Below are 26,908 nucleotides of genomic sequence, written 5' to 3'. Positions count from 1 at the left end.
TGTCTTTGGAATTCTGAAGGTAGCAATGTTAAAATACAGAGCGAAAGGCTATTTATAACTTACACACTAACCAGACGGCAATTATAAGAGTCGTGGGGCACGAAAGGGAATCAGTGTCTGAGAAGTGAGTGGGACAGGATTGTAGCCTATCGCTAATGTTATTCAAACTGTGCATTGTGAAAGCACTAAAGGAAACGAAAGGAAAGCTTGGAATAGGAATTAAAGTTTATGGAGAATAAATCAAAGTTTTATTTAGGCCGATGACATTGTAATTCTGTCAGCGACAGCAAAGGACTTAGGAGGGCAACTGAACAGAACGGAAGTGTCTCGGAAGCAGGATACAAGATGAACATCAAGAAAAGGAAAACAAGAATAATGGAATCTAATCGAATTAAATCAGGTGACGCTGCGGAAATTATATTAGGAAAAGATATACTTAAAGTAGTATATGTGTTTTGTTATTTTGCCCAAGTAGAGAGAACATAAAATGTAGGCTGCCAGTGGCAAAAGAAGCGTTTCTGAAGAAAATAAATTTGTTAACACCAAGTACAGGTGAATGAATGAGTGTAAGAATGTGTTAACTGTCGTATGCATGTGTGAGTACAATGTATATATTGTGTGAATGTGCGAGCGAATGGGAAAAAAATTTAAAAAAATAAAAAATAAAAAAAATAAAAAATAAAAAATAATAAAAAATAAAATAAAAATAAAAAATGAGAAATAAAAAAATTACCACACAGCTAGTGTATTTTTAAATCATTTAAAATCAGAAAAAATATGACAACCAAAAAGCTATTGTTTTAATGTCAGTTTTATTATTGAAGGCGTAGCCGCATGGCTTGAACTTCTATCTTCAGACTGGGCAATTCTTGATGCCCCCATATATTCTGCAGCGCGGCAGGTTAAAGTGTTTAAACATATTTTCTAAAAGTATTTGTATAGAGTGTAGCCATGTATGGAAGCGAAACAAAAATTTTAAACAGATTAGACTAGAAGAGAATAGAAGCTTTTGTAATGTGGTGCTACAGAAAAATGCTGAAGATTAAGTTGGTAGATCATGCAACTAGTGAAACGGTATTAAATAGAATTGGGAGGAAAAGAAATATCCAGCAAAACCTGACTAGAAGGGACCGGTTTATAGAACACGTTCTGAGGCAACAAGGAATCACCAATTCAGTTTTGGAGGGAAGTTTGAGGGGTAAGACTTGTAGAGGGAAACCAAGAGATTAATATAATAAGATTCAGTAGGGTGTTAGTTGCAGTAGTTATGCGCAGATGAAGAGACTTGCACATGATAGCGTAGCGTGGGGAGGTGCATCAGACCACTCTTCGGACTGTATACCACGTCAGTGTATCCTATCAGCGAGAAGTAGTACACTATGAGAACACTGTGGCTGTTCTACGATCGATTTCATTCGTCTCTGATCTCAAGGGTGGTTCCTCTTATTTAAAAGACCCCATGTGCTTGTCACACGTAAGCTGCTATACTAGTTGCAGCTTCCTGCGTGTAGTGCACGCCTGAGCAACTAAGGGCAACGCTACGATTCTAAGCCTGATAGTGACGATGGAGAAATCCACATTCGATACCATGGCAGAGACGTCGGAGTCCGTTTCCATGCAGAGGACTGCGATCGACCCTGGGTACAACGCTACGTATACTGAGTTTTACATGCACCCCGTGTGCGATGCTAGTTGCCTTCACGAAATCAGTCATCCGCCAAAAGCAACCGAGGATGCTTCAGACTCCAAGCGGCAAGCGTCATCAGTGTATAACGCACTGGCATCTGTTACTTAAGAAAACTTCGACCCACTCACGTTATCTGAGAATCTAATTTGTAGGCTCGGGCTTTCGTTAGCAATTTGTACTCGAGTACCGTGTCAAATGCTTTCCGAAAATCTAGGGATGTGGAATCTGCTTCTTGCCTTTCGTCCATAGTTCGCACGATAACATGCTAGAAAGGAGCAAACTGAGTTTCGCACGAGTGATACTTTCTAAATCCGTGCTGATTCGTGGACAGAACCTTTTTCCGCCTGAAGGAAATTTATTGCATTCGAAATCAGAAAGTGTTTAATAACTCGGCAGAAAACTGATATTACGAGTATTGGTCGCCATTGTGTAGGTCAGTTCGCTTACACTTCTTACATACAGAAATAACGTGAGGTTTTCTCCAGTCGCTAGGGACTTGACGCTGAGCGAGAGATTCGCGAAAAATGCTAGCTAGATAAGGGGTCAGTGCTGCAGAGTACTCTTCGTAAAAAGCGAATTGGGATTCCATCCGTCCGCAGCTCGTGGTCGTGCGGTAGCGTTCTCGCTTCCCGCGCCCGGGTTCCCGGGTTCCATTCCCGGCGGGATCAGGGATTTTCTCTGCCTCGTGATGACTGGGTGCTGTGTGATGTCCTTAGGTTAGTTAGGTTTAAGTAGTTCTAAGTTCTATGGGACTGATGACCATAGATGTTAACTCCCATAGTGCTCAGAGCCATTTGAACGATTTTATTCCATCCACTCTTGGGGACTTTTTTGTTTTCAACTATTTCAGTTGCTTCTCTACACAAGGGCTTCCTGTTTCTAAATCCTCCATACGAAAATCTGTGTGTGAGTTACTTCTTAAACTCGAAACTGAAAAACTTCACTTTCCGTTTCAATTGCCACCTCTCAGTGATCGACGAGTGGAAATGGAAATGCCGTGTGGCTAGGGCCTCCCGTCGGGTACACCGTTCGCCTGGTGCAAGTCTTCAGAGTTGAAGCCACTGCGGCGTGTCGATGGGGATGAAATGATGATGAAAGACACACAACACCCAGTCATCACGAGGCAGACAAAATCTGTGGCCCCGCCGGGAATCGAACCCGGGACCCCGTGCGCACGAAGAGAGAACGCTAGCGCAAGACCACGAGCTGCGAACGGAGTCTTCGACTCGCGCTGTGATTTTACGTATCCAGAATTTCTCCTGTGCGCGGCAGCATCTCTTGCTAAGGTATGATGTTGGAAGTTGTATGCTTCGCGTATCGATCTTTTCACATATACGTGCAATTCCGCAAGCTTTTGATAGACGTAGTACTGCTATTACACTGACGGAAAATAAATCGCGACACCAAAAAATGGTTAATGTAGAGTAATGAAGTTTCGAAAATACCGGGTGATCAAAAAGTCAGTATAAATTTGAAAACCGAATAAATCACGGAATAATGTAGATAGAGAGGTACAAATTGACACACATGCTTGGAATGGCATGTGGTTTTATTAGAACCAAAAAAATACAAATGTTTAACATGTGTCCGACAGATGGCGCTTCATCTGATCAGAATAGCAATAATTAGCATAACAAAGTAAGACAAAGCAAAGACGATGTTCTTTACAGGAAATACTCAATATCTCCATCATCATTCCTCAACAATAGCTATAGTCGAGGAATAATGTTGTGAACAGCATTGTAAAGCATGTCCGGAGTTATGGTGAGGCATTGGCGTCGGATGTTGTCTTTCAGCATCCCTAGAGATGTCGGTCGATCACGATACACTTGCGACTTCAGGTAACCCCAAAGCCAATAATTGTATGGTCTGAGGTCTGGGTACCTGGGAGGCCAAGCATGACTAAAGTGGCGGCTGAGCACACGATCGTCACCAAACAACGCGCGCAAGAGATCTTTCACGCGTCTAGCAATATGGGGTGGAGCGCCATCCTGCATAAACATCGGACGTTCCAGCAGGTGTTTATTAGCCAGGGTGGGGATGATGCGATTCTGTAACATATCGGGGTACCTCTCACCCGTCTCTGTAGCAGCTCCTTTTATACACGATTGTCATGCGCAGTCACTGACGTTTTGCTGTCCAGCGCCATCTGTCGGACATTTTGTGAACTTTGTTTTTTTTCCTCTCTAGTAAAAACTCATGTCATTCCAAGCATGTGTGTCAATTTTTACCTCTCTATCTGCATTATTCCGTGGTTTATTAAGTTTTCAAATTTATACTGACTTCTTGATCACCCGGTAGATTTGTCTAGGTAACATATTTAAGTGATTCACATTACTAGATCATAGGTCGATGTAAGCACGAGATAAGCCATTGAGAATGTGAGATGTTGGTACGCTAATACCCTATATAACCTCTAGAAAGCTGAATGCAAACATGCAAGCGTGCATGGATTGTATTGTACAGGCGCTGGATGTCAGTTTATGGGCTGGAGATCCATGCCTGTTGCCCTTGGGCGATAATTACAGGGATGGTTAACGATGGTGTGAATGACGCTGGAGTTGTCGTCTGAAGATGTCTCCTTTTTGCTCGATTGGAGACAGATCTTGTAATCGTGTAGGATGAGGCAAATTGTCTATACACTGTAGAGCATGTTGGGTTTACAACAGCGATACGTGGGCGAGTGTGATCCTGTTGGGAAACATTCTTTGGAATGCTGTTCTTGATTGGCAGCACAACAGGTCTTATCACCAGATTGACGAACAAATTTGCAGTCAGAGTGCGTGGAATATCCAAGAGAGTATTTCTGCTGTCATACGAAATCGTATTCCAAACCATTAGAGCAGGTGTAGGTCCTGTGTCTTTAGCACGCAGGCTGGTTGGTTGCAGTCCCTCAACTGGCCTCCTTGAACCGAAACATGGCCCTCACTGATACCGAGACAGAACCAGCTTTCATCAGAAAAGACATTAGACCTCCACTCTGCCGTTCAATGAGCTCTCGCATGACACCGCTGAAGTCAGAAATGGTGGTGGTTTGGGGTCAGTGGAATGGAGGCATCTGGCTTGGAGCTGTCCTTGAAACAGTCGCTTTGTAACAGTTCGTTATGTCACTGTGGCGCCAACTACTGCTCAAATTGCTGCTGCAGATGCAGTTCGATGCGCAGAGCCGTGCACCGAACAGGATGGTCTTGCCTGACGGTAGATACATGTGGCTATAAGTAGCCTGAGCATCCGGCGACGGTACATTCTCGAGACAACCACTGCCAGCAACCACGTACTGTGGTTATTTTCCCGCCAAGTCTATGTGCAACATTGCAGAAGGAACATGCAGGTTCTCATAGCCATATTAAACGACATGGTTCAAATTCGGCGAGGTACTGACGATGGCGTCCTTGACACCTTAAAGACATTCTTGACTAACATTAGCTCACCACGACTAATCTCAGGTTCATTGATGCTCACGACCGTTATAGCATGTACTTAATGCAAAACTGATTTGTTTCCTCATAGTCGCTATACTATCGACACTATTAAGTGACTGATGTTAGCCGGCCGAAGTGGCCGTGCGGTTAAAGGCGCTGCAGTCTGGAACCGCAAGACCTCTACGGTCGCAGGTTCGAATCCTGCCTCGGGCATGGATGTTTGTGATGTCCTTAGGTTAGTTAGGTTTAACTAGTTCTAAGTTCTAGGGGACTAATGACCTCAGCAGTTGAGTCCCATAGTGCTCAGAGCCATTTTTGACTGATGCGAAACCCGAATAGACATTGTCTTTCAGATGTAGAAGCACGCCTGCCAACTTGAGTTTATGTGGCACAACTTTTCATGGAGCTGCGATTTTTTTTTGTTAGTATATTTTGCGTCAGGCCAAGATCTCATTTCATTTAACATTGAATTTGAATTTAATTGAAACACCTTGATGAATAGACAGGGAAGAAAGGCGCATTACGTGTAGTATCGGTTTGGACAATGTACGTGCAGTGCATGAGGGCATTACAATCTCAGGTGAGCTCAGGATCGGGAGTTTGGGAACAGATATACAGTTTAGAAACATTCTTGAGCACGTCCCGATAGGAGGAAAGCCACATCACCTATTTCTCTGTTTTCCTTCTTGAACTATAAAAACATTTCAAAAAACTCTTAGAATGCTTTGGAAATGTTCTCTCTGTTGTTAGTAGCTCTACAGTCTGCTAACTTAACCGATGTAATGTGATATCTATCCAGTGTACGCATTGTTTTTTTCGTCATAGCTTCATTTCTCTAAGTTCTTTCTTTTGCTACATTTTCGTTGAATCTTTTCCACTCTCTATAACATTTATAAATATTTCATCTAATTCAACACACGTTATCGTTTGAAATTCTGGTCTTATCGTTCCATTTCCAGTTTTCTTATCTTTTGCACTTTTCATAGCCGTTGCTTAATTTAATCAGGCACACACACACTCACACACAAACAAATACACACAGACACAAGCTCACCGGACAAAAAATTTGCCAGCCTAGAGGAATCATTACAAGCATCATTTAACACCAAGTAATTCCGTCCACAGACTTTGTAGCCGCTTTGATTCTGCCAGAAAGTAAGTCCAGGACACTGTACATCGCATCCAGCTTAAGCCACTCGCTGAGGATTTGACACCCAATTCCACCAAGTTGCGTGGAAGCTGATGTTGGTGTTTTATCCACTGTTCTAATAGTCACACAGATTTTCTATAGGGTTGGATCATTTTGCAGGCCAGTCGAGACGTAATAGGGCGGGGAAGTGTTCAGAAAACAGGTCACATATTCTTAGAGCCCGATAAACTTGGCTGTTGTCGGCTTTATGAGCCTGTGTGAGCATTGTTCCCTCGCAAGGTCACTGACTCAAAATGTTCATTTCACGCTGTTTCCATTGCGGCGGTCACTCTATAACTGATTGGTATGGGCCTGCAGCAATTCCTGTCGCATTTGGAAGCGAATGTGAATCACAAGCCTTGAAACGCGTCTCCGCTCCCTCTCAGTCAGGGTCTCTTTCCAACGCGTCTCGTGGAACGTATGTTACATACCATTCCTTGTAGGCAAGTTGAACAGTCCGATGTGAAACAGCAGCAAATCCAGCAACTTCACAGGCTGTATGGCCACAAGCACATTCAAACACGATTACTCCTCTTTGTCAATCTGCCACGACGTTACATTTACCCATGCCTATGTCCGTTTTAAACGTAAATGTCTCACTCATCGCTGCTGCCTCACGCTCACGTGGAGGCAGTGCACGAGCAGTTGAGCACGTGGGCCATTTGTAAAGGCTTAGGGATTTATCTGTGCATGCGCACTGGGCTGACTAACTTTTTGTCCGATGAGCTTATATATAAAGGGTGGGTGTCACAGGAATGTTGCTTCACGGTTGGAGGGTCTGTAGAGGAACAAATTGAGGACACGAATCCGTGTCCAAAAACGTCACCCAATTACACTACATAGAGCCGAAGTTACAGGCACCGGCGTCTGCCACTATGCCGCCCCCTCCCCTCTTCGATAACAAACGTGAGTTTGTACACTGATGGACCGTAGGCGCAAGGCAACTGATAGCCACGATCGCCAGTGGAGGTGTGTACTACTGCGTAATAAGCCTTTGTTTCCTGTGAATGTGATGCCCTGTTGCCTTGGTTGACGACGGTTTTGGACACAGGTTTCTGTCTATAGTTTACTCTGCTGCATTGTACCTAAACTTATTGCAGAGTTTAGAAGATTCCAAAATAAACATAAACTGTAGATAGAAACTCGTGTCTGAAACCGTCATCCACACAAGGAGCACAGCATCGCACTCAAAGGAGACAAGGCTCTTCTAAGCAGCAGCTGGCTCCACTTCCTCCACTGTTGATCGTGGCAATCAGTTACGGTCTCCATTTAACAAACAACACTTTGTTCCGTCAGAGTACAAAGTAACGTTTGCTGCCCAAGGAGGAGAGAAGGGCAGTCCATTCCTCAACTAATTCAAAGAACCAGATCTTTCTAGATAGTGGATGATGGATGATTCGAAGAAAATAAGTGGTAGCTCGTCTGATTTCAAAAAGTATCTGGTGGCTGTAAAGATCAAGATGAAAATACTACTCTAGGCTGCTGCAAAGGCGCCTCACCTCGCATCCATAAAAAAAATTTTCCCAGGCTACGAAAACTTTGTACACCAAGTGCACATTTTGATTTGCATACCTCACTAGCGCACAAGGTTTTCTCTTCCACGAAAGCAGAACATAAAGGAAGCTTAATTTTTTTTCACCTTATTAGCTGGTGGGTAGTACTCACTCAGCCATCTCAGTAGTAATACTAATTATGACGATATAAAAGTAAACACCACACTTTACGCAGTCTCTAAGTGAAAAAAAAAAAACATTGACCATACTGGTAACAGAACCTGGGCCGCTGTTGCTTCAGAATCAGCCGTTTTGCCCGCGCAGCTACCGGGACAAACGAAACAGTAAGTGTTTCAGTGCAATACATTAACGCTAAAAACGGAGACACTACCAGCATTATATTTCTGCTCTTGTGTTCAAAAGAATATCTCAGACATCAAAAGTTCAATAAACTTTTATATATTTTTGACTGAGTTGTTAGTTCTTATCCTTTGACTTAGCACCATACTCGGAATATGTTGTCAGCGATCATAAAAGCTGCAGTCTTCAGCCACCCTGTGGTAGGAGCGTATTGCAAAGCGATCCAGGCACACTCCACTCCCAACAGATCAGGCTCCCCACCACTTTCACTGAACGGACCCTAGGCCGTCTCCCTAGCTCACTGCTCCCCACCACACTCAGGAATAAGACTGCAGGATAGCTCTCTAGCTCACTACTCCCCACCACTCTTAGGGATCAGATTGCAAACTGCCTCACTGCTCCCCACCAAGGTACTAGCTCTTGTCAAGGACATCACATGGGGCAGACCACACGGGGACTTGAGGAGTCACTCTGTTCGCTGCGCTCTTGGCACAGCGATACAGCTTGCAACCCGCTTTCTTGACTGAGCACCTCTCCATCCGAGTTCGGCTCTTTATTCTTTGTATCCTTATTTGATTTGTTTTAATTGTAATCTTCTTGTGCTGTTGCTCTTCTGTTTCCTTGGTGTGTGAGTGCTCTTGTTAGATGCACTGTTATGTCTTCTTCTATGTCTGTTGCATTTGTAGTCACCGTTGTTGGTGTGTTAGTAGCCTTTATGAAGGTTTTAATTACCTTGGGTGGATATGATACAAATAATATAATGGTATGTATAGCACACAATTATTTTAACATACATGATAGTCCATTATGAAGGTTGTCTCAGGAGAAATGGTCAATATTCAGAAATGTGAGAGGAACTATCATTTGCAGCAAAAACTAAATGTGGATGTATGTCCTATTCCAAATGTTTTCTAAGATGGAACATATTTAAAGTTACTTTAGTGCGTTTTTCTTCTTGTTGTTGTTGTTGTGGTCTCCAGTCCAGAGACTGGTTTGATGCAGCTCTCTATGCTACTCTATCCTGTACAAGCTTCTTCATCTCCCAGTACCTACTGCAACCTACACCCTTCTGAATCTGTTTAGTGTATTCATCTCTTGGTCTCTCTCTTCGATTTTTACCCTCCACGCTGCCCTCCAATACTAAATTAGTGATCCCCTGATGCCTCAGAATATGTCCTACCAACCGATCCCTTCTTCTAGTCAAGTTGTGCCACAAATTTCTCTTCTCCCCAATTCTATTCAATACCTTCTCATTAGTTATGTGGTCTACCCATCTGATCTTCAGCATTCTTCTGTAGCACTACATTTCGAAAGCTTCTATTCCCTTCTTGTCTAAACTATTTATTGTCCACTTTCACTTCCATACACGGCAACACTTCATACAAATACTTTCAGAAACGACTTCCTGACACTTAAATCTATACTCGATGTTAACAAATTCCTCTTCTTCAGAAATGCTTTCCTTGCCATTGCCAGTCTACATTTTATATCCTCTCCACTGAGACCATCACCAGTTATTTTGCTTGTTGTGGACTGACAAGACACCCAGTCCACAGTGACGGGTAACCGAAAGGCACGCGCTTAAACTCACGCAGGCTGGCGTGAGGTCTGAAACAGGATACGTAATGAATGCTATAAAGAAAAGTACTTGGCTTCTGGAATACTTAACTTTAATCCACAATTGGTGAACATTGGTCTTGTTACTGTACATGCTTCATTAGATACATAGCAAAGGATAAATGGCGCCTTGCTAGGTCGTAGCCATTGACTTAGCTGAAGGCTTTTCTAACTATCTTCTCTGCAAATAAACGAGGCTTCGTCAGTGTTGCATCGCTAGCTAAGTCTTCTGTACAACTGGGGCGAGTGCTAGTAAGTCTCTCGAGACCTGCCGTGTGGTGGCGCTCGGTCTGCGATCACTGACAGTAGCGACACGCGGGTCCGACATGTACTAATGGACCGCAGCCGATTTAAAGCTACCACCTAGCAAGTGTGGTGTCTGGCGGTGACACCACATTGCTCCCCAAATAGCAGAACTCATTTACTACTATAAGCATCTCATTTCCTGATCTAATTCCCTCAGCATCACCCGATTTAATTCGACTACATTCCATTATTCTCGTTTTACTTTTGTTGATGTTCATCTTATATCTTCCTTTCAAGACACTGTCCGTTCCATTCAGCTGCTCCTCCAGGTCCTTTGCTGTCTCTGACAGAATTACAGTGTCATAGGCGAATCTCAAAGTTTTTATTTCTTCACCATGGAGTTTAATTCCTACTTTTGAACAACACGAAATCCGGGCTTCTTGCGAAACCTTGTTGCAGAATAAAATTAAACTACATTAAATTTCCTTTAAAATGGTCCCATTTATTTTTTCTCAAGGACTTACAGGTAGCTTGAAGAGAACGAGAGAATACGGAATACCTTACCAAATTTGCATGCTTCCAGGTGTAGATAAGCCAGTTTGCAGTAGTTTCCAAACTTCATAGACCACAGGCCATGTGTCCTGCATCAAATTATTCACCTCGACTTCGGCGAAACTACTATGGTACATTGTAAACAATGACAATGTGCTGAACAATTAAGAAAATAAGTAACAATGTCCATTAAATAAGTTCTGTCTCGGAAACCATTCAGAATAGTGCCTGTGTCCACATCTATTTTGCTTCAAGTGATCTTTCCTGTCATACGCTGAATATTGACCATTCGTCCTGCGACAACCCGTATGTTATGTTTAATTTGTTATTTATTCATTTAACCCAAACAGATTAATGGCTTTAGGAGTCCTCTTACATCATACCAGAGTGTTATATGTAATTACAAAACTTATTAAAATCACAGTTACTTAAAAAAATTATAATATTTTTAATATTCTCTGCATGTATTTACTTTAAACATAGAGCCCATAGTTTCTTGCCTCGCTATTTTATGACGAAAATCGATCGCCTTAAACTTAAAAGGTACAAACTGGCAGATAATGCAAGAAGCTTTAAGAATTTGAAAGCTTTATATGAAACTACCAAATAAGTGTCCTTGGAGATAACAGTCTCAGTTTTAAAAATGAAAATCTTGTCAAGATTAGTGGAACAGCGAGTAAAATCTTTTAAAGATAAAAATAAAGAATATCCTCAAGAACCAGAATCATTGGTTGATAATTTCGTTAAAGGGTTGTCAGAGTGGTTTGGCGTTATCTCCTGCAATGAACTGATTAGACAGGCAACGTTACTGGATCTCCTGGTTCGAAGGCAAGGATTTTCAGACAACAAATCATTTCAGAACTGCTACATGAAGGATATTGCAGAAATGAAAGCGTTGGTTGTTCAACAAGAAAAAAACAGAGCTAATTTCTCAACCAGTTACCACTGTGCCACATGAGACTTCCTCAATCTGGAGGGAGTTCAACGAACCTATTAGTCGGCTTCAAAGAAGTCACGACCAGAAAGTGTGGCAGTTGTAGAGCAGGGCAAAAATTAAATGGAGGGAAATTTGTTTAGAAACGGCAATCCCTTAAACTAGTAGGAAACAAGAAAATATCTGTGGCTGGCGGTATCAACTGTTTCTAAAAGTGTTATGTATCACAGCAACATCAGTAGCCTAAGAACGAATGTATTCAAAAGTTGCACAAAGGTGCACTAAGAAGAGAAAGAGACTCGCATCGACTAAAATTGGTCAAATTTTACTTATCAATGAAAATATTAATTTTTCCTTTATGGAAATGTATATGATAATACCGACTATAAGTGATGACTGCAAATACACTTCAGTTACACTTGTTATTATTTATATATATTTTTTCTCCTGTAAAAGTATCAAAATATAACAAGAATCCGTCTGCATTCTAAAAATTTTTCTACTTGATAAATATATTTAGGATTTTGTTGTAATATTTATAATTTTAGAGCAGACGATTTTTAAAGCTTTCGTATCTGAAAATTACAAGAGACATAACACTAAATTATTACTCTTCTTTATATTTTCTTTCAAAATAGGACCACATCAGATAAAATACAGGGTTAGCGACCAGAATTAGAAAGGCAATGTGCCTTTCTTTTACTTATTTTTATGAGTGAATGGTGAGTTCTGAGTCATGAAAAAGAGCTAACCAATACTGATCCGATCTTTGAAAAGAACAGTTCTGCAGATCTCTACAAAGGAGTGGCGTAGTGGCAGGCACATGCGCTTATAAAGTCTATGCTATATGGCGTCACTCGATGATGTTTCTGGGCACGGGCTACTGTCCTCAGTTTATTCCTCGAGACACTGTCTACAATCCTTTGAGGTGTGTATATATTTAAATAAAATCACTGTGTTTTTAGTACTTACGGCTGGCATTGGTTTTCCTGTAATGCCCATGCTGCCATAGAAACTTTTGAAGGCATTTGGAAAGTAGGTAAGCAGGTATGTCATAATGTCGTACCTCTCGAAAGTACCTTCATATTTCCAGCCACCAGTACTGCCCCATTTGTCAAATCTAATTGAAGTCTGAGAAAATAAAAATATATTACAACTTTGAAATATGGTAATATACTGGTTATCAGATTAAGCAAATGTATCCAAAATGTTTTCTACATACCAAACTCAATTCAACAAAATAATTGTTTCAAAAGACCATAAATTACAAAGAATCATGATTAGGTTCGGTCAACATATATTTTCAGCATTAAAAGAATCGTAATGCATATATATGATCACTATTTAATATTTTTTTAAATCGCTCAGATTACGAGTATTAACTGTGTATATACTAAATGTACATCTCAGTTAAGCTAGGTCTAGATATAGAGGCAAACAGTGTGACTAAGGAATCTTAAACTTCATTGTCTTCTCTAATCTAACAGTGTTTCTCTGTCGTTAACACATCATCATGTCTACTGACATTCTATCTCTGCCTTTGTTTCCATAGCTAGTAATCAACAAAATTTTTCGTGCTACGGTTTCGTGCTTTGGAACCAATAATTTGTATTGTCAAGCATCAAGAACAATGAGGTAGAGCAGCTGCAGGGGTCTCTGGATAACCAGACGAAGAGAGGTGAAACTGAAGTGGAACAGCTGTGACTGTGAAAATGTTCTTGTGGCTAACTATGATGCAAATAAATTATCAAATTGTAAGGCTGATATAATAACATAAATCAACTGGAAACACTTCCTGAAGTAATAGACTGAAGTATAGACTTCTCCACACTGTAGTGAAGAACTGAGCAGCACGTGACCGAAGCAATTTTTATGAGTTGTCAACGCAGTAGCCCACTCGGCGATGGTTTAATGAATTTATGGGCTGGGAAGAAAATTATGTTCTCTATTATGCACGTAAGGCCTTGGCAATCGACATGCTCCGTGGTTTCTCTCTATCTTGTAAGCAATATGGAGTTAGGTGTGCGGATTCATTCATTCATGATGTTCCATTTATACCATCAAGAAGGACAACATCCAGGGACATTAAACAATTCAGGGTATAAATTAACGTAACTCAAGGACATCACAGAAACTTAATCGGAACATCATCAGTTGCCTTTCTTTAGTGGCTTCTGTCTGGAGTCATTCCAATCATATTGACAGAAATTACTTGTATGTGTATGTACCATGAGCTCCTGTGTAGTACACGTGAAATGTATAGCTATTTACGTTGAATTATCAGATGGAACAAAGGGAAATACACTACTGGCCATTAAAATTGCTACACCAGGAAGAAATGCAGATGATAAACGGGTATTCATTGGACAAACATATTATACTAGAACTGACATCTGATTACATTTTCACGCAATTTGGGTGCATAGATCCTGAGAAATCAGTACCCAGAACAACCAGCTCTCGGCCGTAACAACGGCCTTGATACGCCTGGGCATTGAGTCAGACAGAGCTTGGATGGCGTGTACAGGTACAGCTGCCCATGGAGCTTCAACGCGATACCACAGTTCATCAAGAGTAGTGACTGGCGTATTGTGACGAGCCACTTGCTCGGCCACCATTGACCAGACGTTTTCAATTGGTGAGAGATCTGGAGAATGTGCTGGCCCGGGCAGCAGTCGAACATTTTCTGTATCCAGAAAGGCCCGTACAGGAACTGCAACATGCGGTCGTGCATTACCCTGCTGAAATGTAGGGTTTAACAGGGATCGAATGAAGGGTAGAGCCACGGGTCGTAACACATCTGAAATGTAACGTCCACTGTTCAAAGTGCCGTCAATGTGAAAGAGAGGTGATCGAGACGTGTAACCAATGGCACCCCATACCATCACGCCGGATGATACCACAGTACGGCGATGACGAATACACGCTTACAATGTGCGTTCACTGCGATGTCGCCAAACACGGATGCGACCATCATGATGCTGTAAACAGAACCTGGATTCATCCGAAAAAATGAAGTTTTGCCATTCGTGTACCCAGGTTTGTCGTCGAGTACACCATCGCAGGCGCCCCTGTCTGTGATGCCGCGTCAATGGTAACCGCAGTCATGGTCTCCGAGCTGACAGTCCATGCTGCTGTAAACGTCGTCGAACTGTTCGTGCAGATGGTTGTTGTCTTGCAAACGTACCCATCTGTTGACTCAGGGATAGAGACGTGGCTGCACGATCCGTTACAGACATGCGGATAAGATGCCTGTCATCTCGACTGCTAGTGATACGAGGCCGTTGGGATACAGCACGGCGTTCCGTATTACCCTCCTGAACCCACCGATTCTATATTCTGCTAACAGTCATTGGATCTCGACCAACGCGAGCAGCAATGTCGCGATACGATAAACCGCAATCGCGATAGGCTACAATCCGACCTTTATCAAAGTCGGAAACGTGATGGTACGCATTTCTCCTCCTTACACGAGGCATCACAACAACGTTACACCAGGCAGCGCCGGGCAACTGCTTTTTGTGTATGAGAAATCGGTTGGAAACTTTCCTCATGTCAGCACGTTGTAGGTGTCGCCACCGGCGCCAACCTTGTGTGAATGCTGTGAAAAGCTAATCATTTGCATATCACAGCATCTTCTTCCTGTCGGTTAAATTTCGCGTATCTAGCACGTAATCTTCGTGGTGTAGTAATTTTAATGGCCAGTAGTGTAAATTCTCATACACCCTAACACAAACTAAGACAAAAAAGAAAAAAAAACACTGACTACGAAGGAGTTATCCCAGTGGGACGGACGTCGGTAGATGTGATGTACATGTACATAGAAACAAACGATTACAGTTTCAGAAAATTTGGATGATTTATTTAACAGAAAGACCTTCACAAATTGTACTAGTCAATAACGTGTCAGTCCACTTCCAGCCCTTAAGCAAGCAGTTATCCAGATTTGCATTGATTGATGGAGTTTTTGGACGTACTGCTGAGGGATGTCGTGCCAAATTTTGTTCATATCGTCAAAATCCAGAGCTGGTTGGAGGCTACCAACCATAATGCTCCAAACGGTCTCACAGCTATGACTGTGAAAATGTGCTTTTGGCTAACAAAGATGCAGATAAAAGATCAAATTGTAAGCCTAATATAATAACTTTAAACAAGTGGAAACACTTCCTGAAGCAATAGACTGTTGTATCGACTGCTACACACTGTAGATCCGATTACATTGTTGGTTAAGGTAGGGTTTGATAAGCACAAAGACGACCAGTAGAAACTCCCGCCGTGTTTGGACGGGATTATCTTCCTGCAACGTAAGATCAGGACGGTCTGCCATGAAGGGCAACAAAACGGGGCGTAAACATCGTCGACGAACGCTATGCTGGAAGGGTGCCTCGGATGACAGTCAAAGGGGTCCTGCTAAGAAATGAAATGGCTTCCCGCAACACTATTCCTGGTTGCCGGGCCGTATAGCGGGCGACGTTAAGGTTAGTATCCCACTGCTGTAAGTGGCACCTGCAACCAAGTCTTCACTCGTGATGTGGGCTCATGTGGAGGAGGGATTTATCACTGAAAACAATTGTACTCCAGTCAGTGAGATTCCAGACCGCAGTGCACTAAATTTGGTTAACCGTCTATGGTCACATAAATTTTGTTTCTGCGGTATAGTGGGTTCGACTCTAGAAGTGTTTGGGAGACGCTCACTCCTACTACATTTCGACGCAACCATCGCCTAAGAAGCATTATGGATTATTTAAAATTACCAAATAGTTGAAAACCGTATGATCAATAGACAAAGTTTCATTTTCATTTCATTTTTTGCAACATTTCCCGTTACAATGTTTCTAATATCACATGTTCAAACGATATTTATATGACCAATGGCTTTGTAGTTGAGTTTTTTCTTAACTTCTGTGCTCTACACCAGCATTGAGACAGAGTATTGTCTGAATTTAACCATTCTAAATCGCGTGGTGAGTTTTGCCTGTCCTCTGTCTTGTCCATATTTTCCGAAGTACCTCCTTCTAATGATATTCTCCCACCTTGACCGTGAACCCTGTGATACGGAAAGGTTGCGTGTGTCAACAGTACTGATTGCAGCACCGGTGGTATAACTGCAACGGTATCTGTGGAGATGCCAGATTAATCTGTGGTTCCTGTAAGAGGGCAACAAACTCTGCAGTAGTATCAGGGGAAAAGGTCTGGATGCCTGAATAGTCTGCCGTTCATCTACATGGTTACTCTGCAATTCACACTTAACTGCCTGGCAGAGGGTTCATCGAACCATTTTCATACTACTTCTCTACCACTCCACTCTCGAATGGCGCGCATCATCAGCGATCACTGTAACATCATGGTTCTTTTTATTTTACAATTTTGTTTTCTTGGATCGCGAACAATTGGCATGCTTTACTTACTATTATAAACAGTGTTTAAATAAGGGTTGAAAGCATTAAACTACCAAATTGCTAGTTCCCGTTCGTTCCTTGTTCATGCATCTTTTGTTCTTTATTTGATATTTTTTTCGGTGTTTCTGGTATTGGGAACACCTTTCTTTCCTTTTTTTAAAGTAAAACATCGGGAGGTGTGATTTATAACAAAAAAGTCTATATAATGCATAGAAAATTATTTTCATCGTGATACACGAGGCGCTAGATAGGACTTTTGTAAGATCATGATGCTCAACCGACCTGCACCATGAAGGTGACACCACCAAAGTGGGGCTTCCTTTCTCATCCGTGTGACGCTTATTTTTTCCAACAGGTAAATAATTTCATCGCATGACTTCGAAATCATGCGAAATAACAGCAGAGCCGAATATTACAAGATAGGGCGGATGCTACCAAAACTCAGCCCTGGTCCATAACCAGCTTGTCTTCTAAGATATGCTTTTATATGCTTGTTACAAATTCAAATTGATATCTGATCAATTTGTATTTAGTAACGTGAATCAAATATGTTTTCGACAAACACTATATCGGAAAACACGTCAATGCGGCGGGATTTCATTCGCGTGTTGCACATGGTGCGAGGAACATTTGTGTTTTGCCTATTTCTATGAAAAATTTCATCCAACTCATTGCAAGAAAGCTCAGGAATAGACGATCAGATAGGATTACACAATAATATACTTAGGTGTACTTTTGTACTACGTATCACAACGAAAATAGCTGTCAATACATTATAATATATACTTATGTACTTATCAATGAGACCTAATGATGTTTTACTTTTAAAAAAGGCAAAGAAAAATATTACGGTCCTCACAATATTACCCGATACACCGAAAAAAGTATCGAAAAAAATGCCACGACCATGAATCGTACTCGGGACATCGGTTTGGTACCTTAATCCCTTGGCTGTTCTACCGCCGATCTCACTTTATTACACACATCAAGTGACGATTACGCAAGCTACAGCGTGAAGGCACGGAAACATCAATAACTCAAATATTATTAACTTCGGACCCCGTATTAAATTAGTATAAAACTGTTTTTAAAGGATGTTTCGATGTATAGCATTGATAATACAATTTTCCATCATCAAATCCGGCCTCGATTTGTTCAAAATCCTAGGAGTATCAAGGAAAGAGCCCAAGAACGTGCCTCTTTATGTCGAGTGTGGAACGTCCGCGCAAAATATGACGAAAGTCGCTACCTCACATGTCAGATCCTCACATTATGAGAAGCCGTGGTCTTGGCTGCTCCATCAGCCCACCCTGGCGAAGCAAAGTGTTGGTCATTAAAAGAAGTAAAAAGACCTTTCAATCGTTCCTTTTAACGGTTCGACATGGTTCTTTCAAGGTCTTAACGGACAGCACCTGATTTCTGAGAAGGGGGTTACGTGGTTTCATTTTGGATAACTGGCCGATAGGGCTGTTTGCTCCATGGATACTTGAGTATCAAATTACGAGGTGGTCAATCAATTGCCCGGTTTGACTTTGCTCTAGTTTCATGTCGAAGTTTCAGTCAGGGCAAGATTTTTTGGTTAAAGTTTTTCAAGGTTGTAACCAAGAGTTTGACTAAATCTCCGTTCCATGGCGGATGACGTATCGAGGAAAATACTGTGACCTCTTCCTGAAATATTAAACACTGGAGCGTGAAGAAGTATTTGTGGTGTGGTGAAATTTAGCCACGGATTGTTGGTGGGGGCATCACAGACTGGTATTGAAGACTGTTTTCGGAATCGGTTTGACTATAATTGGTTTCGCAGTAGGTGATAATATTATTGCTCAGAACACTCTAGTGTAGTTGAAAGATTTCTGGGGTTTTGTTGGATAGTAATTGCACTCAGAACGTTCTAACATTTTTGAGTGTTTTCTGGTGTTTTGTTGGATAACAACGCTACTCATTACTGTTGATTGGTTTTTGATGTTGCTTATTGGATGTTGACTGGTTTTTGATGTTGCATATTGGATGTTAAAAAGAGCGTAGAGTGCATTAAGTCTGTTAGAAGCCAAGCTTATTGTTTAGCAGTATTCGTTCTGTCGTCATTATGGAAAGCAGTAGTGGTGAGATAGTTCTGGTTTTCTCCACTAGTGAACAAGATCAATCACCGAATGAATAGTAAAACCTGTTTACAAGAAGAGTCATTAACTGAGGCATGAGCAGAGTAACTACTCTCTTAAGAGAATCAGGTGTCGAGTGGCCCATCTTAGCTTCAAGTGAGAGTTTAAGTAAAGACAATAGTCATTCCCGATTTGAGGATTGACTGCTACCGTCATTAACATACTTATAATTAATAACGGTGGCTGACTGTCAAGCGCACCTATCTCGAAGGCAGTGTGCTAGGAGAGAACGTTTCTTGTCTGGTGTCTATTATTCACATTGGTGAGACTGAGCGGCTTCACATGTCTGTCGAATGGAGGACTGGTTCCAGTAGGCATACAGCAAACCCATCTGAGTCTCAGCACAGGGGGACTACTTGTCCCTTTCGCCACTCTCCGACGTCACTGACCGAGCCCCCAGGACACAGCAGGGAGCCGGAGACGTGTGACATGTACCACCCCAGCTGTTGGCTGTCACAACACTTGCCCGCCACAGTCGCTCTTGGCCGTCTAAGTAGTGCTATGTCAAATGCATCTGTAGGACACAGTGTGGTGTGTAAGTGAGTAAAGAAAGAATTTCCACCCCACCCTTTCTCACATGTGCTGCATCACAAGTGATGTATGGCAAAGTGCCATTTTTTCTTCACGAGTTAACAGCGTCTTCCTTCTTTTTTTTAAGAATTTTTTTGTCTCATTACCCACACTTGTAAATTTTAAATGCCAGGTGAGAACTTTTGTTAACCATGCTTTGTATTAATTCATGTTATAGATATGTTATGTTGTAGACGAAAATGTTTATTGTCATAACACTGAGACAGCCTTGAGACATATTTACGATTTGGTTTTCCATTGCTTTTTCCAACAAGTCCAAAGGAAAATGCACAAAATTAAAGTTACAAGAGTGCACTTATTTTGTGTCTGAATTCTTGTTCTATATGCATGCCTCATATATCTCGTTCTTGTTGGTTTAATAATAGCGTCCATTTCTTCTACTGACTCATTCCTGTCTTCCGTTAGATACTTTTACGACAGATAAAGCAGTTTAGGATACGGAAGAGATGACTCAGTTGTAGTTAATTGACCTGTCTCAGACTCAGAGCTCTTGAGGGAGGCAAGTCATAACACTTCGTGTTACGAACCCTCCAAAGAATGTCACATTCGGTGACGAGCATGTGGGTGGCTGCACAAGGCCAGAAACAAATGATAACTCGATAAATAATTAATAAATATGAAATCATGCGTCAGATTCGGGACCTTTTAATGAATAACAAGCAGCTGCTCTACCCATAATTTGCCTGTCAGTTTTATTTCTAAGTAACTAAAGATTCAACCGCGCATTAAACATCTAAATAATTACATAAACTAAAGAAAGTTTCTAATAATAACTTGTTACATACAAAGGAACTAAAACCTGTACACAGAATTCAGGTGCAATCACTTTCAGAGGAATTAATAAATTAAAAGATACAGGTTGAAAGGGAGCGTATTTTGGTCTTGAGACGTGCAAGAACACAGAAAACCCAGCCGTCCCACCTGATCCAGGCTAGGATAACTCTGGTGCAAAAAGGAAGCGTCGAGTTATATGGCCCACCAGGCTACAGGTAGCCGCTTTACCTACCTTTTTTCAGTCGAAGCCACCCTAGAGTTTCGATCTCAGTTTCGATCATTTGGCGATCGCGAATATTTCGCAGTACTACGGAAGAATAGCAGCGCCGGCCCCATATGGTAAGATCTACCGACGTCTACCACACCCTTTCTGTTGCCGAAACGTACTTCTCATAGTTGAGTATCCTCTCTCTGAAGTGTTCTCATTTGAAGTTGTGCAGTTGTAGGTGAGTGCTATTTCTGTATGTTGTTCTGTGAATATGTCTACGTCAGTGGTGGCCACCTTCGTCTAAGACTACGTGTTCTGTGCTAATTTCAGAATATATCTCTTTGTGGTCGTTTCTAAATATTTTATTTGTGAGGTGATTTCTAACACCCTTCCAGCAGTATCCATTCAAGTCAGAGGCTCTCTGCAGGTAGGGTCGTAGTCCATCTCTTTCAACGGTGTGACACTGGGCAGAACAATGGCATGAGTTCCCGATGGAATATCAATATTCATCTCGCCAACTTTCCATTGACGACGCCTGGGATACCAAAATTGTGGTTGTCGGTATAGGTGAGGTAGCACAGTCTACGACAACATTAGTGGTATTTTGTGTATATAGACGCCAGTGCCTGAAGAGGCAGAGCTCTGTTTACAAGTGTTAAAATACTGGTAAAAAGTAGCAGTGGCACTAGCGGTTTAGTTTTTAAAATGCTAGATTAGTAATAGAGCGTTGGGTACCTTTGGTCATCGAACATATCGTCTTGACAAGTTCTTATTAAGAGAGCTTGGTGTGTTATAAAGAAAAGAAAAAGTAAGTATTTTTTTCAAAAAAATGACTCTGAGCACTATGGGACTTAACTTCTTTGGTCATCAGTCCCATAGAACTTAGAACTACTTAAACCTAAATAACCTAGGGACATCACACACATCCATGCACGAGGCAGGATTCGAACCTGCGACCGTAGCGGTAGCGCGGTTTCAGACTGTAGCGCCTAGAACCGCTCGGCCACTACGGCTGGCGTATTTTTTCAGACTGTAGCCTTTTCACTTATCTCATGTTCAGTTGCTTTGAAAATATCAAAGGAAATAAAGAGAAAATTAGTAAGTAAAGTTCCGCCCAAAGTGTTAGGAGGTAAAAGATGTGAGATTGACAAAAAGATTAGTTAGTTGGTGTTACGACATTTATCTGGGGTAGATATCATAAAGCAAGAAAGTAATCAGTTTGCTCTATAAAATATAAAAAACATTAAGCTTAATTACTGTGTTGGAAGGTAAAAAGTAGTCAACAATACAAGCAAACCAAAAGAAAAGTTCTCGTGTAACAGTCTAAGCAAAAGACGATAGCCTGGATTCTATCTCTGACGCTGTTATAGACACGTCTTTGTCTAGTGTAGTAGTAAACTTAAAACAGAAGGTAGTGAGGCTAGCTTAATATAAACAGAAACAGTATAAAACCCACTGAACGATAACTGCAAAGTTGAAAGTACAAAAAATTTCTTTTCTGAACATCGGTAGTAATATATGGTAATGATATCTTGCAAGGTACATGTGACTTCTTTTTTAATTGCATTGTGAGTCAGTGATGAGGTTGTTACTTAATATTCACGGCAGCTACAATCTTTGTGGCACGATATATTCATAGACAATTTGCATAAAATCGGAACTGAAATTAACATTTATACTATTAATATTAACAATGCATGATGATCACTTTTGAAAGTTGATCGCATACAGGTTAGCGGTAGAGCTGCCATATCTAGTGCTGAGCTTACCAAAACAGGCAGTAGTAGAGAGTTATTTATGTGTCATACAGCTCTAACTACAACTAACAGCAAACATATGTACAACATGATACTACGTTATCCGAGCCCCAAATAGGCTAACGGTTGAGTAGAAAATTCCTGGATTGTATTGTGGTTCATAAGGCATTGTGTGATTAAATACATTCATGACCATTTCACGTGGCAACAAGCCTATTCTCAGTATCTTATCTCACGATACAGTTAATATACATATATCAATACTCTTGCAAAACTAACCAAACAGAGCCTGGAATTGTCCCAAATCCAATGCGTATATCAGATTGTGGTGCATTTAAAACTACTAATACAAGAGATCGAGTTGAGCAACAATCAAAATAAAATATAAATACTGGGACGGAAGGCAGGTCCTGAAAGTACAGGACTAGACGTCTTTGTTTTCGTTGCGTTACACAGCGCCATAACTTCGCTGAAGGCGCGCGATAAGGCTGCACAGCTCAGCAGACAAAAGGTGTCCTCTAGGACGCTAGACGCGTGGCGTCGTTGAAATAAGGCATGGCGTTGAATGTAGCTCTCCTGAATCCATTGCTTCAATACTCACTTTACAGTCACGGGATATCAGCCATCATGTGCGTCAAAACTGTGCAGTGTTAGACTATTGCCTTTCTAGGACACGATTCTGCCACTGTCAAAATTCGACACTCGTTCGTAGATGTTTCTCCTTCTAACAGGAGATAGCAATATATTCTCACAATCAGTCAAAATTCAAACGCGAGTTGTTGTGAATGGGAAACTCGTTGCGTAATGTTTCGTTATATACGCACTATATTTAAGCCAATTTGATGTTTGGTGCTTGTCACCTTCGTGATGTTTCAGTACTGGAGGTCAGCGGTGTGTTTATACAGCAGAAAATTTTAATGAATTTCGAAAAATGGATATGAACCATCTTTTCCCTTTTACTTTGAAATTATTTTTGAGGAAAAACTTTATTTTAAACATCTATAGGATTTTACAGTAGCGACGAAAATATCTGATTAAAATGGATAGAAATTGAAGACGGTGCAGACTTAGTGAGACGTGAGCACAGTCTAGTTTATATCGATGAATGGCGACTGAGCAATTAATTGATTTCCTAGTTTCCTCATAGCACATTGCACATAATTCTCTACAAGGGAGGCGACAAACAGTAGCAACCAGGACGTATTGCTGCAAATTTTTAACGATGCATGTAGAAAAGGAATAGTTATCACGCTGTTTTTACCCTTGAACAATGTATTTAACGCAGAAAACTTGAACTGAGGATTGCATGGAGCACAAAATGCTCAAGCCCCATGCAGACGACTGCTTAAACTGGGCACCCTAACAACAGGATAACAATAGTTTTACTTCCTTTGAAGTTTATTACTAACACCTATTCAGAGTTCACAAAATTTCTCATTACGAATGAACTTGGGTATATCATTTTGGACTTAAACTACCCGCTGACTGGAAAGCATTAAAATATTATTTCTTGGAGTCAAATGTTTTCTGAACGTTTTGGCGCTGCCCGCAACAATTTCCACTCCTCTGATAACTGATTTGATTCAAAGTACATCTTCTACCCAAAGTCCTAATTATTTGTTGGTTACGTTGCAATCTCCATCTTCCTCTGCAGTTTCTACCACCTAGAGCTCCCTCGAGTAACAAGGAAGTTATTCCTTGATGCCTTAACTGGTGTCTAAAATCTTCTTCCTTCTTCCTGTAATTGTTTTCCACTAATCCTCTCCCCGCCAGTTTCGCAGAGAATCTCATCGTTTCTTATCAGTCCATCTTTCAACATCCTTGCGTAGCAACACATCCAAAACACTTCAGTCCCTTCGTTTTCTGGTTTCTGGTGATTCCCTTCTATATAATGCTGTACACCAAACGCACATTCCCAGAAATTTATTCTCCAAATTACTTCTTTCAGTCAGGAATGGTCTCTCTGCCTGTGCAAGTTGGCTTTTTATTTTATCCATTTGTTTCACGTCGTTTGTTATTTTGCTTCCCACATGACAGAATTCCCTCTGCTCATGGTCCAAAATTTTTATTTTAAATCTATCTCTAATATTAGTCATTTCTGCTACTCCTCATTACTGTCGTCTTTCTTTGGTTTACTCTCAGTGATGTGTTGGCAGAAGAGCCAACACCGTGTTGCTAGAGGAGGCCGAAATGCACGCGTTTAATTACACGCAGACTGGCGTGAGGTCTGGAACAAGGTAAAGTAATTATCCTATAAAGAAAAGAACGTAGTTCTTGGAATACTTAACTTTAATCCACAATTGTAGAACATCTCTCTTGACGGTACATGCTTCAAGATAAATATCAATTGAATACGGCGCCTTGCTAGGTCGTAGCAAATGACGTAGCTGAAGGCTATGCCAACTATCGTCTCGGCAATTGAGAGCTTATTTGTCAGTGAACCATTCCTAGCAACGTCGGCTGTGCAACTGGGGCGAGTGCTAAGAAGTCTCTCTAGACCTGCCATGTGGTGACGCTCGGTCTGCAATCACTGACAGTGGCGACACGCGGGTCCGACGTATACTAACGGACCGCGGCCGACTTAAAGGCTACCACCTAGCAAGTGTGGTGTCTGGCAGTGACACCACACTCAGTGCACAGTTTGTGGTTGTACCCTTTTCATTCCATTCAGAAGGTCCTGCAATTGCTTCTCTGTTCAACAGAGGATACCGGTGTCATCAGGGCATCTTGTCCATGGCATCCTTTCACCCTGAGTTTTAACCCATCTTCTGAACATTGGCTTTTACTTTTGTCACTGTCTTTTCGATGTAAATCCTGAACAGTGGGTGAAAAAGATTAAATCCAAGTCTGAAAGCCATCCTAACTCCACCGCAAAACTATGGTCGTCTATTCTTAAACTATTCTCTTCATAAAAGTAAATCACCGGCTGCCAATCAGTCGTTAGTAGACAGTCAATGCAATTTTTTAAAAAAATTATAATTCCATTCAAGTATCATTATTACTTCATAAAGTCACGATAAACAAGCAGCGTCCTTTTTGCGTATTATTACGTGAAATAGGTGTCAATGTTACATAATAGCTAACATGCCTTGAAATATGAAGAAATGCAACTAATTAACTCACTCAAGCAGTCTTCTGCTTTTGTAATACTGCCTTTTCCACAGGCTATGTTCCCTTTTCATGTTTATAGAGACTTAGCTCATAGGATTCAGATTATTGGCATTATTTTAAAGAACTGGTATTAGATAACTCAGAAGCCACTAAAGTCAGAGAGAGTTTAGGATTTTTCAGCGCTGTTTGTGCTCAGAATAATGAACATCAGAATCTATATACTGAGTGTGCAGAAGTAGAAGTTCCTCCAAGAAATAAATGCCAGTTGAATGAAGTTAGCTGTCGAAGTAACACAAGCAGAAATTTCAAACGAAGAAGAAAGTTGCATACGAGAATAGTGGACGATAAGCAGTGCCCTTGTAAGTACATACCAGCAGTTCCTCGTCGTCTTCATCATACGGAAACGTCAGGTTTCCATTGTAAGCAACTTTGCAATGTTCAAAACTGTAGGACACATTGAATTTAATACCAAGACTGCCAATATCAGTGCATGGTGAAAACATCTCTAAGTCGATCTCGTACGGGCCCTGTCAACAAAACAGTTACTCTTATTAGGCTGTCACATGTCCTAATGGTAGACTAATGATATCTTTCATTTATTCAGACTTTCGAAATTAGGATTACATAGCACTGCATCAAAATAGAAATTTGTGACCATAATTTTTTTAAATAAACAAGACACAGTTATCAGATATAGCAAAAATGGAGGAGAGTCTGTTCCAGTTCTTTAAAATGTATCTCATACGTATTTCAAGAAAGCTCCTGGTTCATTTTGAGTCTTTTCGTTGGTCGTAATGTAGAGTTCATGTCTCTGGTAGCCAAAATGAAACCATTTTCTATGTATGCTGCAAACAGACCGCAGTAGATTAAATTCAAAATCACATGATTTTGACGGATTCTTCGGTTACATTTAAAAGATATTTTATAAAATTTCGAAGTTGATTAACGTTTCATAGCTGGGGTCTACAGCCATGTAGAACTTATTAAAAGACAAGATATGAGCCACTAACTTTTTACAACCAGTGGCGAAAATATTGTCTTTTAAAAGATTATCAGAGTGTATCTACTATTGTCAGATGCTTAAAACTTGAAGCTTTCATGAAAGCAAAATGTAATTTTAGACATAATTATTTTCGAAGCCTAATTTTTTTCATGTCTTCGGAATACGAAACATCAGAAAACACATAAATTAGTGGAAATGATCCTCACAGGCTTCATTTGACAGCATTCATAGCCCGTACCAGTGACAAATATTGAAAAACAGGCAAGATATGACTTGTGAGAATGCCAAGAAACTGTGCTCCCCTCACTGGTATTATTTTTCATGGTGCTGATATCCATGGCAATCTTTATGACAATGTCTGTCGTAGAAAACAAAATAATTTACATGACACAGCACCAGTTAAAAA

The 26,908-nt window shown here is 41.0% G+C and overlaps 1 protein-coding gene across 2 annotated transcripts in view; it reads right to left on the bottom strand.

Moving 5' to 3' along the window:
* Positions 1 to 26,021, bottom strand: part of LOC124775213 — an 84,689-nt gene extending 58,668 nt beyond the window's left edge. For both annotated transcript variants that reach the window (XM_047250052.1, XM_047250051.1), the window contains exons 1-2: positions 25,871 to 26,021; positions 12,473 to 12,631 (exon numbers count right to left, since the gene is read on the bottom strand). In XM_047250052.1, the coding sequence (XP_047106008.1) occupies positions 12,473 to 12,631; positions 25,871 to 26,002 (291 nt within the window). In that variant the 5' untranslated portion in view covers positions 26,003 to 26,021. The remainder of the gene's footprint in view (positions 1 to 12,472; positions 12,632 to 25,870) is intronic.
* Between the last annotated feature and the right edge of the window lie 887 nt (positions 26,022 to 26,908).

The sequence above is a fragment of the Schistocerca piceifrons genome, chromosome 2 (assembly GCF_021461385.2).
Source record: "Schistocerca piceifrons isolate TAMUIC-IGC-003096 chromosome 2, iqSchPice1.1, whole genome shotgun sequence".
Classification (NCBI taxonomy): domain Eukaryota; kingdom Metazoa; phylum Arthropoda; class Insecta; order Orthoptera; family Acrididae; genus Schistocerca; species Schistocerca piceifrons.
Note: the sequence above shows the minus strand (reverse complement) of the source record. Positions and strands in the feature narration are given on the sequence as shown.